General features: G+C 41.5%; 1 protein-coding gene across 1 annotated transcript in view; it reads left to right on the top strand.

Moving 5' to 3' along the window:
• Nucleotides 1–602: 602 nt before the first annotated feature.
• Nucleotides 603–22,512, top strand: part of LOC124554689 (protein artemis-like) — a 77,132-nt gene continuing 55,222 nt past the window's right edge. The window contains exons 1-3 of the mRNA XM_047128316.1: nt 603–1,014; nt 1,097–1,358; nt 8,496–8,755. Of these exons, the coding sequence (XP_046984272.1) occupies nt 906–1,014; nt 1,097–1,358; nt 8,496–8,755 (631 nt within the window). The 5' untranslated portion in view covers nt 603–905. The remainder of the gene's footprint in view (nt 1,015–1,096; nt 1,359–8,495; nt 8,756–22,512) is intronic.

A 22,512-nucleotide genomic window follows, 5' to 3' on the forward strand; every position in this document is an offset into this window, starting at 1 on the left:
CTATGTCATAGGACTGTTTTTCAACTTTAGATGGATTGTCGAATCTTTGTGGCAGTTTCCTTTTCATCGTCAGCTGAGGTGGCTTATTTGGGATGGCAAACAGTGTGGGTACTGCATTCCACACGAGTTTATTATTGTCTGCGTTAATGAACTGGTTTTGTTCGAAATGTTGGGAACAAAACATAATATTATTACGCAGGTAAACTGGGACTTTTTTCATAAGGTCTCCTCATCTGCTATCAACTAGCCATTTTCTGCTCCTAAAACGAAACAGCAATCATTAATATGCATGTAGTTTGCAAGTGAATCCTGACGATACAGTTTAGTAACATGATGGCATATACCTCTCAGGATCCTTAGAACCTAAAAAAAGACAGCTGTGGTGGCTTCTTCCTGTTGTTACTGCAATTTATTGCGCTACAAACGCTCCTGCTTGTAAAAAACATTGTAGAAATCAAAATAAACAACCACTATTCGCTTTCACGATCGCGCCGAACTCACAGTTTAACTTACTGGCCGCTTGGGGCACTGTTGGCGCAGTAGGCAACAAAATCAAGGCGAAGTGTCGCGACTGTTACGTTAAGACTGTTAAGTTTTTGCGTTGGCGACACTGGTATAACAATACACAGGTGGTGCGTGACGTTTTTAAACGTAGTGGAAATGTCAAAATTGTCAGTTTAGTGTAATGTCGTGAAGCTTATTGAATTGAAAGTTCCTCTGCGCATTATTAATTTAAATTCCTGTTTCTGCGGAGGAAAAACAAGCTGTTTTCTCCCCAACTACAGTACATCTTAGTGCTGTTCTTATCGGCAGACGCATATTTCCATCGTCCAATCGTTATGAATAAAGTGTAATTAGCATTACAAATATTTTTTGTTCTGTTTTTATCAGAATACATAGAATAAATGAGCACATTTGGTGGTCGTATGCAAGAAATTCCTGACGTATCTGTGGATAATTTTGAAAATGAAAATCTGCGATCAACAGCTTTCTTCCTTAGTCATGCGCATATGGGTATATACATCTATATATTCTGGATAAACGTGGACATAAGACTTGCTGTAGGCTGCTGGTAACATTCTTTCCCTAATTTCAGATCACATGAGGGGCTTATATGAAGTTGCTTTCTACGAGCGGCTACAAACTGCAGAAAGGGAAGGTTATAATGTTTATTTGTATTGCACGGATATTACACGTGTTTACTTAATGAATATGAGTGGTAAGAAACTTAATAAGTATATAAAAGTGCTGCAGCTGGGACCATCCTTAATAGATGTTCCATTCTCAGAAAACCCTCATGATAGTAGAACCCTAGCTGTCACCTGCATACCTGCTGGACATTGCCCAGGCTCTGTAATGTGAGTATAAGATGACGACCTTATGTATAAATCACATATGAAACACACGGAACATGAATTATGCATTTACTTTAGCATCTGTGTGTTGACAATAGTGTACATAATTAATGGATTAATTTGTTTTGGGTTTGCAAGGAATTGTGATTTTTGAAGTGTTGCAGCAAATGTCCACCTTACATATTGACACCATGGTACTGCTTGATGTCTATGTGGATTGAGATTAAGTCAGCAACCGAATGAACATTTACCTACAGCTCTCTGCATATATAATTTCTCATAGGTGGTTCACTTAAAAAAAAAAAAATTAATGGCACTCTCCAGGGTAATTTTATCTTCTATAAAAATAGTTGGGTCCAAACTTGCAGCAATAGAGAAAGAAATCCGCCTTTTAGCTCTTGGAGAGAGGACTGAATGACAGTGTGTTACTTTCCTTTGGTGCAAAGATTATAACTTTCTTACAATGAATGTGATTTAGTCCATGACATTTTTGCAGTGTAAATAGGTAACACACATGTGTATGTGTGTGTTCTTTTGTTAGTCAGCTCTGGGCAAGGATTTTGTATGAAAGCTTGGCAACGATTTGTTTTGTATGTGCCTGCTGACTGTTCAATACCTCAATTGCATTATGTGTGGTTAGCCTCACTCCTTCCATGCATCAGTGCAGTCAGTTGTGTAGCAGTACTAGTTTTCTAAAACCAGAACTGTCAGACTTAACGGCTGGCCAGTACTTACTTTTAGGATGTGAAAGTCTTAGTACTGTAAACTGACACACACAGAAATACAAGGAACTAGCCTAGCCTTTGCAACTATCAGTTCTTTACTTGGGGATAAACGAGGAATAGGTTGGGTAAGGACAGAAAGGAGAAGCAGGTCACACAGATATCAGGATCAGAGGAACACATCTGCTGTGAGGACAAGGGGTAGAGATTTGAAGGGGGAGGTGTCGGAGAATAAGAGGTTAAAAAGTAGTACTGATCCAGCTTAAACCTAGAGATGATAGAGTAAAGGGTGAAAAGTAAAAGTTACATTAAAGGGAAGAGGAATAAAGTGAATTATGCAATTAAGAACTGAACATATCCAGAGTGTGATATTGTAGATAAGTTCAGTTCAACTTATGCATGTAATTTTTTTTCTCTGATATGATGTTGACCAAATTCCATATACATCACACATTGTAAAATTCAAGTCTGTACAAATTTGCAAACATAATGTTACAGTGAGTGTTGGACAGGGACTCAAACCTGTCAAAGATCTCAACTTCAGGTTGTAGACTGGTGCACAGTTTTAATTTGCCAGGTAGTTTCAAATTGCTGTACGCTCCATTATAGAGGAAAATTCTTTCTGGAATCATGTGACAATGTCAAAAGGTGGTATGTAAAGTGTTTTGTCTAATAAACAAGATGTGTAGGTCTGATCCCTATTATGTAGTACACTTGTTCAATCGAAAGAGAAATTTATTGCTTTTGCACAAGGATAACAAGTTAGAAATAAATCCTGGTTATAACAATGAGCTACAATATGTTCGCTTCTGTTGGCTACTTGCCACTGTCTTCAGCATGCAGCTGTCTGGCACACCAGCTCCAAACAGTGCGATGGTGTGTGAAAAATCTGAGTGCTGACCTAACAAAACAACACTCGTAGAGCTGGAGTGTGCACTATGAGCACAAATCAAGACCAGCCCTTCATTAAACAAATTCCACCTTGCACATCTTAACCAACAGCACATGCTTCATCAGTGCTGCAAGAAATGTGAAAGCAGATGTACAGATAGTATCTCCCCCCCCACCCCCACCCCCCACCCCCATTCTCTCTCTCTCTCTCTCTCTCTCTCTCTCTCTCTCTCTCTCTCTCTCTCTTTCTCTTTCTCAGCACTTGCATCACCAACATAGGATATCACATTCGAAGCACTAAAATTTGTAATATCAATTTAAATAATGGAAGAACACTTCTTCCATACTAATATTAACACTTTTATACTGTTCGTTACCATAGCAGTGATGCATTTCGAGCTTGTTTAACAAGTTAGCAATTATACAGCAGCAAACATTTTTTGTTTATTAATGTGGTATTACTTGCTTATTGTTAGTGTCCTTCTGATCACCACAGTGATGGCATAAATAGTTTATAAAAACATGTTCCCTTTAAGATATGAAACTACCAAATGAGTCATTGGTACTTCACCAGTCACTCCCACTCTCCACTCGCTGACCATGACCAAGATGGAGTGCAAGCTGTGTGTCCAAAGTCAAGTTCCAGTCTGTTATCCATGTGTATGTCTCTCACTGGGCATCCTGTTGGTGTGTTGCCATAAATATGAACATTTGCACAGAATTCAACTGATAGCCTCTGTCCTGATTTATTATTAGGGTTATTCAAAAAGAAATGAGCTGGAGGGTGTAAAACTGCTGAAGGGATCGCAGTGCCATTGCTTGTGGAAGAAGGGGTGCTCCCTATAGGAATGCTCAGACCCCAAACTCACCACTAGAGGGATGTGGGCACACACCCATGTGTGAAAATAGATGAACGGAGGCTTCTAAAGAAAAGCAAAGGGATGCAGTGCATTTCCTCAAAGCGGAAGGGATGTGGTCAATGGAAATTCATCAAAGAATGACAGAAATGTACAGGGAGTACTGAATGTTCATTGCAATTCTGCTGCTCAAACTGACCTCTGGGGCAATGACTGCCCCCATAATTGGTCAGTCTTCAATAATGAGGACGATGTGGTGTGCCGTTGGCTAATGACACCTTTACTTCTTTGAATCACTTGCCCCATACTTTGGGCCTTGCAACAAACCTGCACTGCTTTTTGTACACTTTTGCCATTATTTCATGAATTTCCATTCGACAAACTCCTTCCCCTGTCAGGAAACACACTTCATCTCTTTGGATGATCGATGTGTGCATGTGCTCGCACTGATGTCATGTGGTTGTGCACCAGTGGCCAACTAGCAGCGAGTTTGTGGCCTTAGTACTCTTATGAGGAACACACCTTCTTCTGTAGTCAATGGCATTGTGATCCCGGCAGCAGTCTTCATTTTACACCCCCACCTCATTTTTTTTTAATGACCCTAATAGGTCACCATTTTTTCAAACAAATTCAGTGGTAGTCACCTGGCTCCTACTGCTCACTTGTGGGTGTTCCAGCTTTTATGGTGGATGGTAGATAGTAATGGATTTTAAAAAGAATCATTAGTTTATCATGAAATTTGACATTAAGTTATTGTTATGTGCTTTAACTTGCCATAACTCTGCTTTATAAAGTTAAGTTACGTCTCTACATTATAAATCACTATACTGTGGAAATGGTGGACGGTTAGAAAATTTTACTGCTTACAGAGTTACAGAAGTGGGTGGTAGATGGAAAAGGCTGACCACCCCTGCTCTAATACATTATTCCAAAGGGGCTTTATTGTGCATGGCACTTGAGTCACTGTTAATTTGAATGCATGGCTTGTGTCTGGGTTTACTAAGTAATAGGTGGAGTTATGAACAATCGCATTCAAGTTTAGGCTTGCTCTGTTCACCTGATGTCACATATGCTCCAACAGCCAATGAGCATTCAGTAGTGTTCTAGGTGCTCTGCTGTGTGTTATTTAGTGAATTTTTACTCAGTTTGTTTTGAGTTGTCCACTGATGATGGTGGTAAGCGGCAAATTCTGCATAAGCAAGCCAGAGACATAATTTGCAGGATACACACTTCCTTCAAGCACAAAGCCTCTCTATGCACATACCACGACTGTCATTTGGAACTGGAAACACGGCAATCACTGTCAGTGCCTGAACCAGCACTGACCGCCATTGTACATGAATTGGACTATGCATCTTCTGTGCATCATATTTGTAACAGATCACTAATGGGACATGTGTTAACGAGATTACAAATAAAATACACTTTTTGTGTGAAAATATGGCTACACTATAGCTATATACATAACTGTATTTTTACTGTGATCTTAACATGCAATCAAATCATACAAGAAATTCATCAGTTGAGTAAGTGGCATTGTCAAGCAGAAATCGTGTCAATTTATTTTTAAAACTATTTTCAGTCTACCAGAAACCTTGACACAAATGAAGTGGTCAAATATTTTTATGGTTGATACTTTGCACGTATCTGTGCAAGAGTCAAGTAAAGTTTTAGACAGTGAACGCTATTTTGTTGCTCATGTTTCCAATTTGTGACCGGTTTTTCATAACAAATTCGGGAAGATAGTAAGTGTGTTCGTGTGCACGCAAGACAATAACAAATGGAAGCAGACAAAGTAAACCAACTTTCTAATGCTTTTGTCATCATAATTGGCAATTACACATAGACCAAATATTACTGAACTCAAGTGTTAGAGATGAGCGATGTTATATGATTTGCAATTCAAGTTGTGATCCTCAAATCAACCATTTAATAATTTTGTGGCTATTTCATTTATTCTACATCTACATTTATACTCCGCAAGCAACCCAACGGTGTGTGGCGGAGGGCACTTTACGCGCCACTGTCATTACCTCCCTTTTCCGTTCCAGTCGTGTATGGTTCGCGGGAAGAACGACTGTCTGAAAGCCTCCGTGCACGCTCGAATCTCTCTAATTTTACATTCGTGATCTCCTCGGGAGGTATAAGTAGGGGGAAGCAATATATTCAATACCTCATCCAGAAACGCACCCTCTCGAAACCTGGCGAGCAAGCTACACTGCGATGCAGAGCGTCTCTCTTGCAGAGTCTGCCACTTGAGTTTGCTAAACATCTCCGTAACGCTATCACGGTTACCAAATAACCCTGTGACGAAATGCGCCGCTCTTCTTTGGATCTTCTCTATCTCCTCCATCAACCCAATCTGGTACGGATCCCACACTGATGAGCAGTACTCAAGTATAGGTCCATATGGTGTAGCACCTTTACTGGTCATGATGCTTGCATCATCAGCTCAGAGTTAAAATGAGACGGAAGGTCATTTACACACTAATGAGTCAAAACATCATTGGTCCACTGTTGAAATGCTACAGCAGCATTTCTTCATAGTATGGATTCAGCAAGTCGCCAGTAGGTTTATGGAGGTATGTGACATGGGATGTGTATGCGTAAGTCACGCAATTTCTGTAAATTATGGGCCGGTGGTTTGTGGTTGCAGAGCTGGTGCCCAATAACTTCCCCAGTTTGTTCCATTGGGTTCATATGAAGCAAATTGGTGTAGCCAAGACATCAGTATGAGTCCACTATCATGCTGCTCAGATCACTGTAGCATGATTCTGGTCTTGTGACATGGACAGTTATCCTGCAGGAAGATACTGTCACTGTCAGGAGTGACATCAACTAGAAGGGATGCAGGTTATCTGCAATAATGTTCCCATAGTCCACAGCAGTCATGGTGCCTTCAGTTACTACCACAGATCTCATGAAAGTCCAGTTGAATGTATCCCATCGCATAATACTGGCCCCACTGTCCTGCGTACAGTGCGTGTTTCGAGCAGCTGTGTTCCTGGATGGTAGTGTATCCAACAGGACTATCCTATTTGGTGTAATGAAAACAGTAATCCATCCATGAGGTATGTTTCCATTGATCCCCAGTCAAATTGTGATGATCCTGCACCCACTGCAATCAATTAATGATGTCATTGGGTCAATGTTGGAGTACGTAGCGTCATCTGATGCAAAGCCCCCTGTTTGGGAATGTCCATACAGGAGACAGCCCATCTAGACACTGCAGTAAGGGGAACTACCTCTGTGGCTGTCCTTCCATCAGAGATAGATGTCTAGTAATTTGTAGCAACAATATGGGCATCTGGTACCCTTCTATAGGGCTGTGTTGAAGTTGTTGCCAAGATCATACTGCAACCAAATGTAAAACAAATGTCCAACAATGTTCTTTTATGCTGGCAAAAATAAGCAAGACGAACAGTGGTTAATCTTCTAGAAGACTTAATCTATTATTGCCACTTACCACTATTGTTGATTAGGAAAATGATGCCATCATTCCTCTGAGTAACATTGACCACACACTGCCTCTGGTAGCTGCCAATTTCCATTGAAGCAGTGATAAGTATACATTCTGGATGGTTCATATATGTATCCTCACCCCGAGTCCATTATGGAACCATGTACAATCGAAACTGTGCGTTTTTTTTTTATTTTTATTAGCCAGAACTTTTTTTGAAGTTTGTCAGAATAACGCAGACTGCCTACTAGAAGAGGGGCATGGGTATGAATGTATTGGACACCATATGTGGGATGAGGATTAGACAATACTGTAGAAAATTCTGACTGACTTCTCAAACACAAGTTGTTGCTGCTGGAATATGAGGATATGACATAGCAACACGCTCCTAGCACAAGACTCAGATTCACAAAATATTCATAGTCAATAACCTAATATCTCTTTTAGAAGTGTAATTCGCAATAAAACTCAAGATTGAAGAAAAAAAAAAAAAAAAAAAAACATTTTATTACAAAAAAAATTCTGATTTATACTTCAGCCTCAGCTGCACATTTTTAAATTAATAACATGTTTCGATCCCTCTAGATTAACCTCAGATGTACGTAGTTGTGTCTGCAACTCATTGTCTCTGTGTCAGAAACTTATATCAGAGTACTGTACTCCTATACGAGGTTCTGACAAATACGTGACAGGTTCTTGATACAACTGCATAGATCAGAAGACAATCCAGAAAGATTAAAACATGTCGTAAATTTAAAAATGTGTGACTGAGACTGACGAATAAATGAGAATTTTTTTCAAGTATTATTACAGTTGTTCTTTCACAGTGAATCATTCATTCATTGGGAGAAAGAGAAGAGCAATAGTTTATGAATGTCCTGATTATTACCAGCAATATGTATTTGACTCGAGGTGTTACATACAGGCTTCCCTTCACATGTGCATTCCCATTTTACCATGTTTGTGTGATGTATACTTCTGCTTGGCATTTTGAAGTAGTATCTTCAGCTCTATCTGAATATTGAAGAAATGATTTAATAAAATTTTATGGTGTAATAGTATTTCATTATTGAATTTTATGTCAAAAGAATGTTTGTTAATGTTCTTTATAATTGATTAGAACAAAATTTGTTCATTTAAGCGATGTGTTTCAATAGTTCAACATCTATTACTATACCTGCATAATTTTTATAATTTTTGTTTGTTACAGGTTTTTATTTGAAACTGACAAATTTAATGTCCTGTATACTGGAGATTTTCGAATTTTACCTGAAGATATTTGCAAGTTCACATCTTTAAGAAATGGACAATCCGTAAAGAAGATCCACACTCTATATCTTGATACAACTTTTCTAGATAGAGCTTACTATTATTTTCCTTCTCGTGCAGAGAGTGCCTCCACAGTGTGCAACAGAATTCAGGAGTGGCTTCAGTTAAGCCCCAACCACATGGTTGTGATTGATTTACCAGGTATGTTGAACTTTTTTTTTTTGAATGATGACAGTTTGCTACACTGGCTACCATGTTTAGTGGTTGTGGACCCTATTGCAATAAAAATATGTTGGACTTACTGCAGGAACACACAAACTAGTTACCAGACTCATCATACTCAGATTTTACAAACTTGATTCATGGAGCATTGAGATAACTACCACCGTGTCAGAAAATTTTGTGCTCTACATTTGTAAAAGTTGCAATAATTTAGACATGCATACATACCTGTTCGCTGCATGAAACGGGAAAATTCCTGGAAGCTTAAAATTGTGTTTCACACTAATACAGGAGCAGAGTCCTTTGCTATTGGAATATTGGGTCCAGGTTTGAGTTCCAGACTGTCACACTGTTTTTGTCTGCCAAGAAATTTCACTACAGTTCATATCCTGATGCAGATTGAAATTTTTATTGCAGAGCTTTATAATTATCACTCTCATAGACAGCATGCTTAAGTAGTACCTTGCAGTTCTTGTAATCTAATCAAGCTTTGTGTGTTCACACCTCTACGTAATGTACCTCGGCGCATTGTCGAACATCATCACTTTAGTGACCTGTGTGTTATAGTGTAGGGAGGCACAATGTTGTATGGTTATACAGACCTCCAAATGTTTGAACATGGTACACTCACCCGTTAACGTTACTGTGACACTGTACTCCTTTCCTGTGTGTCTCTTTTCAGGAGTGCATTCAGCCACAACTTCATTTTTGTGGACGACAATGCACAGTTGCATCAAACTGTGTTGCTGAAGAAGTGCTTAGAACATTAGGATATTTAGTGAATGGATTGGCCTGCCCATTCCCTCAATTTAAATCCCATCAAGCACATGTGGGGTTGAGGAGAAATATTGCAGCTCATCCACTTGCACCAATGACTGACCAACACCTTTTGACCCCAATGGTGGAGGAATGGAATGCCCTTCCATGAAAGTCTGTTACTGTCCTTGTGGCTAACATGGGTGTATGTTGTAGACCACACATTGCTGTCTGTGGCGATCTCACACCCTTTGAAGAACCATGTCTCACCATTTGTAATGCCCAGGGGCTGTCATAAATTGTGGTGACTTCAGTGTGATTATTATCTGTACATAAAAGTGTCATTTCTGTTTGTCTCATTGCATATTTCTTCCGGTTACCTTCTATGCTACATGTAGTAGTTCTTTGTATGTATGGTAAAAGTTTCATTGAGCTATGGCACTTGGCAGTGAAACAGCTTGCAAAAGCTTCTTTCTACCTTAAGTTTTGCACACCTCTTTACATATGTAAATGTGTAATGGAGATAAGACAGAACACAACTGCTTCAACTCTGATGCTTCAGCATAATCCTACACTGTTAAAAGTTCTTCCTAGGGGGAAGAATAATAATAGGGGTTAAAGAATACAAAGCAGATCAAATATTCAGAATCTATAAAAGCATACCAGGCTATCAAAGCACCATCGTTTACATAACTGAGAGGGCATACATCAAAGTGAAGTCCTTGAAGGTGTTCTTTAAGGTTTGGAAACATGAAAATCGGATGGGGCCAAGTTGGGACTGTGTGGAGGATGATAGATGACAGTGAACCCAAGGCGTCAGATTGTTGCAAATATCGCAGCGCTCCAGTAGGGTCTGGCATTGTGATGCTGAAGGAGAGGGTGCTCCATGTGTGGACAAACTCTTCAAATATGAAACTTGATTATGGCATGCTTTTTCCTACACACTGACATAGTTACATTACACACAACCATGTTACATGCTACAATTCGGAGCCCTCTAGCAGCAGGGGGCTGCAAATATGTAGACATGAATAATGAAGATGTAGAATGTTAATGACATCCATTTCATTTAAAATGCTTTAAGAGTTTTCACATTAAAAAAATCAGTGGCATTACTTTTTCAGCATGCCCTCGTGTTTTTGGAACTCTGAGTAAGGGTAAATGAAAAATAACATCTTCAGTATGCTCAACCAGCTGAGGAAAGTATTCAAAATTGCGCAATATTTTGTGATATGTCACCTGCAGTTTATAAACCAGCTACAGACTGCAAAAACTCTCCATAACTGAAGCAGCTATATCCTTACAGAAAATGTCACCAGGAAAACATCTGCAGAGAAACAGAGAAGAAATATCAAGGAAACAGAGTTGAGTAGAGTACGCCAGAAACCTCTGAAGAGGTTGATGCCATAGTGTAAATTGAAACTTCTTAGAGTAATAATTCTAATTCCATTTTTTTTCTGTGTAGATTTCATTTCTCCTTCTCAAGGGAAAAGAATGGCAAAGAACAAACCTAGCTGGTGCATGGCTCCCATACTGCATAGCAACCAGGAAGTATTTGTAACACATGTGGATGAATTAAAACATTTTGTACATCTTATACCTCTACATTTGTATCTGCTTGAAACACATGCTCACATACTGTTTACCGGAGTTACAGCCAGCACTGAAGGGATGGCCTCAGTCATGTCTGAGCCAGAGATAGAAGTCCATCTACGCATGATACATACCACTCCACTCCTGTCCTTCCTAACAGGAACTGAAGCAGCTACTGTAAAAGAGCACATTCTATTTATTATACACTTTGTAATGTCTTACTGCCACTCAAAAAAGCATAGGGTAGAGGGGTTCTCATATTGCACCTCTTCTCTACCATTCTTGTTCATAGAAGAATCTTCCAGCCCTGTAGGCCTGGGGGTAAGAATAGGTCCAAGGTATTCCTGCCTGTCGTAAGACGTGACTAAAAGGAGTTTCACACCTTTCAGCCTTTACGTGATGGTCCCTTGTAGGGTTTGACCTGCATTATTCAAAATTTTCCCGAAGAGCGAGCGAATTGGGGAAGGGCATCATACATGGTGCATCATGTCCATCGTGGATTGAGATCTTTCACCCACTTTCTCGCCGTGGCATTGCCATCCCGCTCATCCTCCATCTTTTGAGCCAGGACACCTTCCTGTGTGTGTTTTCCACCACCCACTATGCAGTGTTGTCTTCTGCACCAACAAGGACCATGGAATTCTTTGCACCTCATATACAGCACAGTAGCCAGACCCCGCCAAGCCAAGGGAATTGCAGTGGCATCCACATCACCGCTGCCTACAGGCTTTGCGTATGAGGATGAGGTGAAGATTCTGGCATCCGCTGAGGGCCTAGATCTCGCCAGACCCTCAGATACAATGGATATAGCCTGTTCAGGAAATAAGTTGGTGGCAGCAGGTGACCCTCTGGTGTAGACTTCCTCATTGAGTATTTCATGCCTTCCCAGCCTGAAGATCATGTCATCCTCTAGTGGAATTGTGGCAGTTTTTTCCACCACCTGGCTGCACTACGGCAATTGTTAAGCTTTACACCTGCTTTCTGCATTGCCCTCTAGGAAACCTGGTTCCCGGCAGTACGGACCCCTGCCCTTCGCAGCTACAGGGGATGTTACAAGAACCGTAGTGAATATAATAGTGTCAGGTATAGTTTGCGTTTATGTCCTGAACTCAGTATGTAGTGGTTCACTCCCTTCAAACTCCTCTTGAAGCTGTGGCTGTCAGGATACGTACGACACAGGAAATAACTATCTGCAACATATATCTCCCTCCAGATAGTGCGGTATCCCTAAACGTATTGGCTGCACTGGTTGATCAACTCCCTAAACCTTTCTTACTTTTGGGAGATTCTAACACCCATAACCCCTTGTGGGGTAGCACTATGCTTACTGGCCGTGACAGAGATGTCAAAAATTTACTGTCCCAACATGATCTCTGCCTCTTAAATACTGGGGCTGCTACACACAGTTCAGTGTGGCTCATGGTAGTTACTCGGCCATTAATTTATCAATTTGCCGCCCAGGACTCCTCTCGTCTATCCACTGGAGAGCACATGATGACCTGTGTGGTAGTGAGCACTTCCCTACCTTCCTGTCACTCCCCCGGCATCATGCCCACAGACGCCTACGCAGAAGGGCTTTAAACAAGGCAGACTGGGTAGCCTTCACCTCCCCTGTCACCATTGAATCTCCGCCACATGGTGCCTTCAATGTTGTGATTGAACAGGTCATTACAACGATAATTTCTGCAGTGGAAAATTCAATCCCTCGTTATATACGGTGTCCCAGGTGAAAGACAGTCCCTTGGTGGTCGCCGGAAGTTGCTGAGGCAATTAAAGAGGGTCGGAGAGCTCAACAGTGACATAAGCGGCACCCTTCCCTAGAGCACCTAATAGCCTTTAAGTGGCTCCATGCCCGTGTTCGCTTGCCTATAAAACGATGGAAACAGGAGTGTTGGGAGAGGTACGTGTTGACCATTGGGTGCCATACGTCACCTTCCCAAGTCTGGAAGAAGATGAGACGTCTTTTTGAGTACCTGACCCCAGCAGGTGTCCCTGGCTTTAACATCAATGGTGTGCTCTCTACCAACCCAGATGTGATTGCCGAGCACTTTGCTGAGCACTATGCTCGAACCTCTGCGTCGGTGAACTACTCCATAGCCTTTCACACCCTCAAAAGGTGGATGGAAAGGAAAGTCCTCTCATTCGCTACATGCCACAGTGAACCCTATAACACCGCATTTACAGAGTGTTAGCTCCTCAGCGCCCTTGCACATTGCTCCGACACAGCTCCTGAGCCAGATTGGGTCCGCAGTCAGATGATTAAACATCTCTCATCTTATTACAAGCGATATCTCCTAATCATCTTTAACCGGATCTGGTGCGATGGCGTCTTTCCATTGCGATGGCGGGAGAGCACCATCATTCTGGTGCTAAAACCTGGTAAAAATCTGCTTGATATGGATAGCTATTGGCCCAGCAGCCTCACCAACGTTCTGTCAGCTGCTGGAACGCATGGTGTGTCGGCGGTTGGGTTGGGTCATTGAGTCATGTGGCCTACTGGTTCCATGTTAGGGCGGCTTCCAGCAGGGTCACCCTACTAGTGATAATCTTGTGTTCCTCGATTCTACCATCCGAACAGCCTTTCCAAGATGCCAACATCTGGTTGCAGTCTTTTTTGACTTACATAAAGCATACGACACAGCCTGGCAACATCATATCCTTGCCACAGTGTATGAGTGGGGTCTCTGGGAACTGCTCCTAATTTTTATCCAAGACTTCCTGTCGCTCCATACTTTCTGTGTCCGAGTTGTTGCTTTGCATAGTTCCCTCCCCCCCGGTTCCCCCGTACTCAGGAGAATGGTGTTCCGCAGATTTCTGTATTGAGTGCATCTCTATTTTTAGTGGCCATCAACGGCCTAGCAGCAGCTGTAGGGCCGTCGGTCTCCCCTTCTCTGTATGAGGATGACTTCTGCATTTCATATTGCTCCTCCAGTACTGGTGTTGCTGAGTGGCACCTACATGGAGGCATTCACAAGGTGCAGCCATGGGCTCTAGCCTACTGCTTTCAGTTTTCAGCCGTAAAGTGGTGTGTCATGCACTTCTGTCGGTGCCATGCTGTTCATCCGTACCATTCATCCTGAACCTGAACTTTATCTTAATGATGATCCACTCACTGTAGTGGAGACATATCAATTCTTAGGACTGGTTTTCAATGCCCGATTGACTTGGCTGCCTCACCTTCGTCAGCTCAAGTGGGAGTGCTGTCAGCACCTCAATGCTCTCCACTGCCTGAGCAACACCAACTGCGGTGCAGATTGTTCCACACTGCAGCAACTCTACAGAGCCCTTGTTCAATCCCACCTTGACTATTTGAGTCTGGTTCACAGTTTGGTGGTGCCCTCAGCGCTGTGTTTCCTCCACCCAGTGCATCACTGTGGCGTTCGCCTAGCGACGGGAGCTTTTAGAACGAGTCTGGTGACCAGTGTCCTGGTGGAGGCCGGAGTCCCTCCATTGTGGATCTGATGTGCACAAGTGCTTACTAGTTATGTTGCACACATTTGTAGTTCCCCTGTGCATCCGAATTATCATATCCTTTTCCCACCCGTGGCAGTTCATCTCCCACATTGGCAGCACAGGTCAGGGCTCACGATTGCGGTTCGTGTCCGATCCCTTCTCTCCGAAGTGGAGTCCTTCCCTTTTCCACCTCTACTTGAGGTCCATTCATGTACACCTCCATGGTGCCTGGACCTTTTGCATGGCCTGAAGGACTCTGTTAACCCCGCCGCTCTCTGGTGTCACTTCCTCTCAGTTCTTGACGTCTTCCGGGGCTCTGAAGTTGTTTACACTGGCGGCTCTATGGCTGATGGTAATGTTGGCTTTGTCTATGTCCACAGAGGCCATATTGAACAGCATTCCTTGCCCGCTGGCTGCAGTGTATTCAGTGCAGAGCTTGTGGCCATATCTTGTGCACTTCAGTACATCCGTTCATGTTCTGGTGAGTCTTTTCTTCTCTGTTCTGAGTCCCTGAGCAGCTTACAAGCTATCGACCAGTGCTACCATCACCATCGTTAGGTAGCGAACATCCAGGAGTCCATCTCTGTTCTGGAATGGTCAAGTCGTTCAGTGGTGTTTGTGTGGACCGCAGGACACATTGGAATCCCAGGCAACAAACTTGCTGACAGGCTGGCCAAACAGGCTACATGGAAACTGCTCCTGGAGATGGGCATCTCTGAAACTGACTTGCATATTGTTTTACGCCACAAGGTTTTTTGGCTTTGGGAGACGGAGTGGCATAACAGTATGCACAACAAACTGTGTGTCATTAAGGAGACTGTGAATGTGTGGAAGTCTTCCCTGCAGGCTTCTTGCAGGGAATCAGTTGTCCTTTGTCAACTCCACATTGGCCATATGTGGCTCACACATGGTTACCTCCTCCATCGCGAGAACCCACCTCAGTGTCTCTGTGGCTCCAAACTGACAGTCGCCCACCTCTTGCAGGACTGCCCACTTTTAGACACTCTGAGATAGACTTTTAACTTTCCCAGCACGCTACCTTTGGTGTTGGGTGACAATGCCTCAACAGGAGCCTTACTTTTACGTTTTATTTGTGAGGGCAGGTTTTATCATTTGATCTGAGTTTTAGTGCATGTCCTTTGTCCCTCTGTGTCCTCCACCCTAGGGCTTTTGGGGTGGAGGTTTTAATGTGTTGCAGGGTGGCTGGCTTCTCCTTTCTTATTCTCATTGTCAGCCGGCCATGGTAATCTGCTTTCTTGTTTTTAATCTCCTCTCCCTGTTTCTTGTGTGTGTCTGTGGTTTTTTGGTCCTGTTTTGTCCATTGCAGTGTTTGTTGTCCTACTGTCGTTCTTCTGGTTCTTCCGTTCTCCAGTTTTTGTGCCGTATGTTTTCTTTGTTTCCTTCTTTCCCTTGGGTAATTGTTCTAATTGGGGGAACAAGGGGCCGATGACCTCGCAGTCTGGTCCCTTCCACCCCCCCACCCCCCTTTTAAACCAACCAACCAACCATCCGTAGAAGATTTTAATGCATAGGTTGTTGGCTCTGCTTTCATCTGCATGAAGGACTGAGTTGTTGAGAGCCTCATGTAATCACAGGTGCTATGACTTCAGAACAGTAGCTAATGAGCACTGCATTAGGGTGATTTTCTGGCATTGACCTTAGCTCCTTCCAGCCTTGCAGTCGCTGCCTTGTGGAAACTGTTTGGTGGTTTGATTCTCAATGAATACTTCATCCGGATAGAGCAGTCCTTGAAAAGAAACTGCTAAAATTGATGCTTATTAGAATGGATTATGCTGTTAAGCTGACTGAATATTTTTGAACTCCAAAACAGTTATCAGTATCTCTTTGCAAGTATCATTGACCATTCCACTGAAGTGCCTATCCCAAAGTCTGTGAACAGTTTGGTGATTTGATGAAATGATGAGTGCCACTCTGCAGTTGGAGTCATATATATGACACTGAATGTTCAAATATAGATAACCTTCCAACCCCTTGGGTCACTGGCGCAAATGACTGACAAAAAATCTGAGAGATGGAAAAATGGCCATGATATTTCTGCACCTATGAAATTATTCAGTTTCAGAAATGTATCAAAGCATTCGGGAGCATTTCTGGCAGATATGGCAGCTTGCCAAAACAGCTGTAATGAAACTAGTGTGTCTAAATTATGCTTGGGAGACAACATAGGCAATGTCGGAACATTTCAGTTTTCAGTTACTGTTACCATGAACCAAAATAGAGCTTTGCATAATCGTAATTTTGTGATGGAAATGATTATATGGTATTTCCATTCAGTCACCAAGGAATACAATTGCCCATAATCCATATTGGAGCTGGAGTCAGTATTAGTTGAGATTTGGGGCACTGTCCCCTGGACAACTTGTTGGAAAAGGCAGTCTTGAACTTCCTCATCTTCGTGACACCAGGAAAGGACCATTCATTGCCCAGTAGTTTAATGTTGTCTTCACAAGTTGCATAGGAAAAACTCTGGAGTGAATGACCAAGTAGTGCTAACTCTTGGTTTTAGATCTGGGATCCATATCCATTTTCAACATGGATTCAGGAGATGTTGCTCTGCTCTTGATGATTTAACCAACCAGGAGTTGGTAACACAAGATGCTTTCTTAAGCAGACATCTTACATGTGTTCTCCAAGATCTTGAAAATGATGTGTGCCCTGTGTGATCTTGAAAATGCCTCTGACACTGCCGAGGGGATAAGATAATTGGATGTATTAAAAAATAAAACCTTCCCCTCTTCTTATTGCCCTTTTTGCCAGGAAATTGTTTCAAAGATGGAGCAGTTGATACCTCATGGAAAATAAATGCACAAGGAATAGTGTCTCTTCAAGGAAATCTTAGCTATAGCAAATAGTAATGTATAATCTGCTATATACCTCATAAGGTGGCATAGTGGTTAATAGGCTGGACTAACATTCAGAATGATTCGGGCTTAAATCCCTGTCCAGTCATAAATATTTCCTTAAATAAACTAGGGTGCTTGACAGAATGGTTCTTTTGAAATGGATGTATTCAGTTTCCTTCCCCATTCTTATACTCCATCTGTAACATCCTCATCATTGACTGGATATCAAATCTTGATTTTATCCCTATCCTTTCTTCATTTTTTATATAGTCTTCAGTTCAGTGCTTGTTGTCTGTGAGTGATTTTATTATTTTCTGCTCTATATCTACATAACTATACATTTTTAATGATGCCAATTGTTGGGGTAATGCATAATAAAAAAGAAAACAAAACTCAAGTTTAAAAGTATTTCTTGAAATAAAGTACAGTTTACTGTAGGTAGCAGTTTTACTTATACTATACTACCACAAAAAATAGAGTAAAAAAGTTTATCCATAATGATTTTCCTTAGGGATGAATCATGTGCCGATTCAAATTCCATGATTCCAAGAATCGCTGATTCTCCAAGAATGGACTAGTATCAGAATTGAATGATTCCAGTGTCATAGGCATCAATGCTTTGTTATTAAGTCTTTTTTATGTTAGTGTTCTCATTGTATCTTCACAGCAGTGCAGTCATACCAAAGTAGATAAAGAAAGGAGCAGAATAGAAAACTATAGTCTCTCAAATGTCACTACAAATGACAGTAAACCATTTTTTCCCACTGAAAACAGTTTAACATTTAGGAATACATTCATTATCAAGAAACACATGTCAGCCGTTTAATACACATGGTAGTAATTTTGTTATCAATAAGCATTCTGTAGTAATATTCAGAGATTTGACACAGATTATAAAGTGTGTTACATCCCTCATTTTAATTGGTAAATTATACATTCTAGCAGTAAAAACTTTGAAAAGTAGTTTTTTTTTTATATAAATGCCCAGGTTTTGGGCATTTAAAATGGCTGTGGACAAATTCCCAGGCAAATGTTCATTTATGAATGTCCTGCCCACTAGGCATTTGCCCTGCACACATCACTATATCTGCACCTGAAATGACTGTTCTTCAATTACAAGTCACTAATGTGGCAGTTGGAGCAGTAGCAGACCAAACTTGTTTTAAATTTTCAAGAGACAAAACATGGTGTGTGAATTTGTGCACCATGACATTAGCCTGACTTGAGGTGCTACTAGAACCAGATTTATATTCAATCCATTTGCTGAAGCTGGTCAGCCACATTTTATTTGGACCAAGCAAGATGGTGCAGTGGTTAGCACATTGGAATTTGGGAGGACAACTGTTCAGTCCTGTGTCCAGCCATCCTGATTTGTTTTCTGTGATTTCCCTAAATTGCTTCAGGCAAATGCTGGGATGGTTCCTTTGAAAGAGCACTACTGACTTCCTCCCCATCTTTCTCCAATCTGATGGGACCAATGACCTTGCTATTTGGTCCCCTCCCCCCAATCAATCAATCAACCAACCAACAAATTTCATTTATGGATTCTTCCATCACTTCGTGATAGAACATTTCCATATTGAGGGCTGAATAACACTTAAGCGGTGCAGTGTCCAGTGCAACTGTTCACAACAAATACAAAAAAAAAATCTAATTTTGTGATTATGTGTATTCTACATAATTCTAATTGTTGTCATACATGGTACTGACAAATCATAAAATGTGATTTATTATGATAAAGAACAGTTTTACAGAACAAAAGTCAAAAGACCTGTTTGACAATTCCAAAGACAATACCACAACTAAAGATCATATGTAAGTCTGTTGTATCTTAGTTCAGAATGTTTGGTTTGTAAGAACACGAGCTTCTTGTAAACAATAGCCAGTAGTTATCTGAAGATGGCCTAATAAGCCATTAGTTCATACAAATAAAAATCAGTAGAACAAAAAACCACCTAAGTGTTATTCAACCCTCAACCATTAAATTTATTTGGCTGCAGCTCATCATGGAGCATCTTAAATAGGTGTCATATTATTCCTCGTGTACCAGTGACTCTTCGCAAATGGCCCATAAGCAGTAATGCTGTTTGGGATCTACACAAAACAGGACCAAGCAGACGGTATCACTGTTCTAAACTGTGGGCTCAATCCTCCTATTCCCTGACTGACAAGGGAGTCCAAAATTATTATAGATACCGATTTACAGAAAGAACTGTACTCAAATTATGTTTGAAAACATTTTCCAATAATCAAACCCAAAAAATTAGCCACCCTGAAGGAGACACACACTAATCTTAATCTATAATCTGCAAGTCACCTTGTGGTGTGTGATGGAGTATACTTCAGCTAACACTTTCATTTCCCACATTCTCTGTTCCCTTCAGGAATGGTATGTCTGAAGAATAACTGCTTATTACCTTTTGTATGAGCTGTAATTTGCTTTATTTTCCTGTTGTGGTAATTATGTGAGATGCATGGGATAAAGTTATATGTTGCCCAACTTTATTGAAGCATAAGCTCTCAGAATTTCTGTGATATTTACGAGATGGAATCCAAAATTTTCGGAATTGGTGCTGCCATCTGGAAAGTAGGAGTAGTAGATCTTTGCACCACTATGTGGTGAGAGCTGCATATCTGATGAGTCGGTGTACGCAGTGGCATTCATCTGGGAGGACGTGTTGCGTGTCCACAGTGACTTCCGTAATACTCTTTGTTTGGTGTGTTGTGATTTTACAGTGGATCTGCGATCAGAACAGCGCATCTCATGATCCAACCTTCTCGTCACGGATTACCACTGGCAGTGAGAGCTGGATTTACAGTTATGACCGAGAGACAAAGCAACAATCGTCCCAGTGGAAGAGCCTGGGCTCTCCAAGACCCGAACAAGCGAGACAAGTGAAGAGCAAAGTGAAGAGCACAAGTATCATTTTCCTGGTACCGAGGGAATTGTGCACAAAGAATTCATCCCACCCAACCAAACAGTGAATTCTGTGTACTACTGTGGCATTTTGTGACAGCTCCATGAAAACATACCATGCTGACGGCCCGAACTTTGGCATCAAGGGAACTGGCTGCTGCATCATGACAACTCGCCCTGTCGCACGTCCTTGCTCACCAGGACCTTTTCGACAAAAAACAACATGGCGGTCGTACCCCACCCTCCGTACTCACCAGATTTGGCACCTTGCGACTTCGCGCTATTCCCAAAACTGAAACTCAAGTTGAAAGGCTTTCGGTTCGACACTTTAGAGAGAATTCAAGAAGCAATGCTGGTGGTGATAAACACCCTCAAAGAACAGGACTTCCAGAAAATGTTTGACCAGTGGCAGAAGTGCTGGGACCAGTGTGTATGCGCAGATGGGAACTACTTCGAGGGTGATGGTGACCATTAGTCTAAAGGTAAGGTTTTCAACAGATGGCAGCACCAGTCTGGAAAATTTTGGAGAGCACCTCGTAATGCCTCTTCTGTAGTGTCTGCAGAGTTAGTATAGCTTCTCCATAATGTCGTCACACTTACTAAATGATTCCATGAAGAAATGTGCTGTCATGATGCGAGAGTATAAAATGTGTTCCATAATTTTGCTGCAGATTGATATCAGTGATATGGACCTGTAATTGTGTGTCTCTCTCTCTCGACCCTTCATGAAAATTGGGCTTACCTGCACTTTAATACATAATACACTTCATTGTTGTAACAACGTATGACAAACTGATGCTAGAAGAGAAGCAAGTTCTTATGCATAGCCTTTCTAAAATGTCATATACATCTGATCTGGTCCAGATGCCTTTCCAGTTTTGAGTGATTTTAGTTGATTTTCTAATCTGTGATCACTTAACTCATTGTCTACCATTTTGGAGTTATGCGATCATTGAATAAGAGTACTGAATTACCATCTTCCATGGTGAAACAATTGCGGAACACCAAATTTAGTATTTCAGCCTTCTCTTCTATTTTGGAACTAGCGAGGTCACCAAGTGACTGAAAACATGATTTTGATCTGCTTACTGACTTAACATAAGACCAAAACTTCTTATAATTTCCAGTAAGATCAGATGGCATAATTTTACTTTCCAATTCATTGAAAGCTTCTTACAACGCTCTCCTTCTGCTTATTTTACTTGGGTAATGCCATCTAGCTTTGAAACAGGCCTCAATTCAGTAGAGAAGAAAGCCCACATGTGTCTTCAGGTAAGCATTATTGAGTTAAAGCCATCTATTGATACGTCGAATCCATACAACTACTAAATTGTATGGGATGTTGGCTACTTGGTCCTACCCTGTGTTCCAAATAGTCTCAAACATTTTCTGTTGGTTTAAGACTAGGTTCTTTAATGGGCCACTCAAGGTGCAATAGTGAGCCTGAGTGTTCATCAAACCAGGAATGGGTGTGTCCTGCCCTGTGAAGCTGGCTGTTGTCATCTCGGATAACAGAAGTGTCCACAACATACTGATTGTAAAGTACAGAAGAATAGGGTAACAGCTGGTCATCAGTAACATTTAATTAAACATCCTAGTCGATATTCAGAGTAACCAGTATGACTGGGCCCAAGTTGTGGGATGAAAATCAGCCCCAAACCATTGCAAAACTACCTCTGACCAGCATTTTCCACACCCTCTGAGATACTTGCTTCATTTGACTGTCTGTGCATTCAGTGCCTTGAATCATTTGAAAACAGGCAAAAATGACTCATTGGTCCACACTATGGGCTCCCTGTCAACTACTCTCCGGTTTCCATATTGTCTGGCCCATTTAAGACATGCAGCTTTAGGTACAACAGTGAATACTGGTCTTTTGTCACATACACTCTTTGACAACAAACGTGGCCGGGGAGCGGCTTCTGCAGAGTCCAAGTCTGCCCTGTGCATGACATTGGGACAAATGATGAGGCCACACTGATAATATTCTAAGCATGGCTAACTGCACAAATGGGCAACACTGTAGATTGTGGCAGTTCCTGGAGGAAGTCTTGTCTTTTGTTTGGGCTTTTATGGTACATATACACCTGTGGTCTAGCTGTAAGCCACCTATTGTTTGAATTCCATGCCTCATGGGAAACCACTCAGTGCCT

The sequence above is a fragment of the Schistocerca americana genome, chromosome X (assembly GCF_021461395.2).
Source record: "Schistocerca americana isolate TAMUIC-IGC-003095 chromosome X, iqSchAmer2.1, whole genome shotgun sequence".
Taxonomy (NCBI): domain Eukaryota; kingdom Metazoa; phylum Arthropoda; class Insecta; order Orthoptera; family Acrididae; genus Schistocerca; species Schistocerca americana.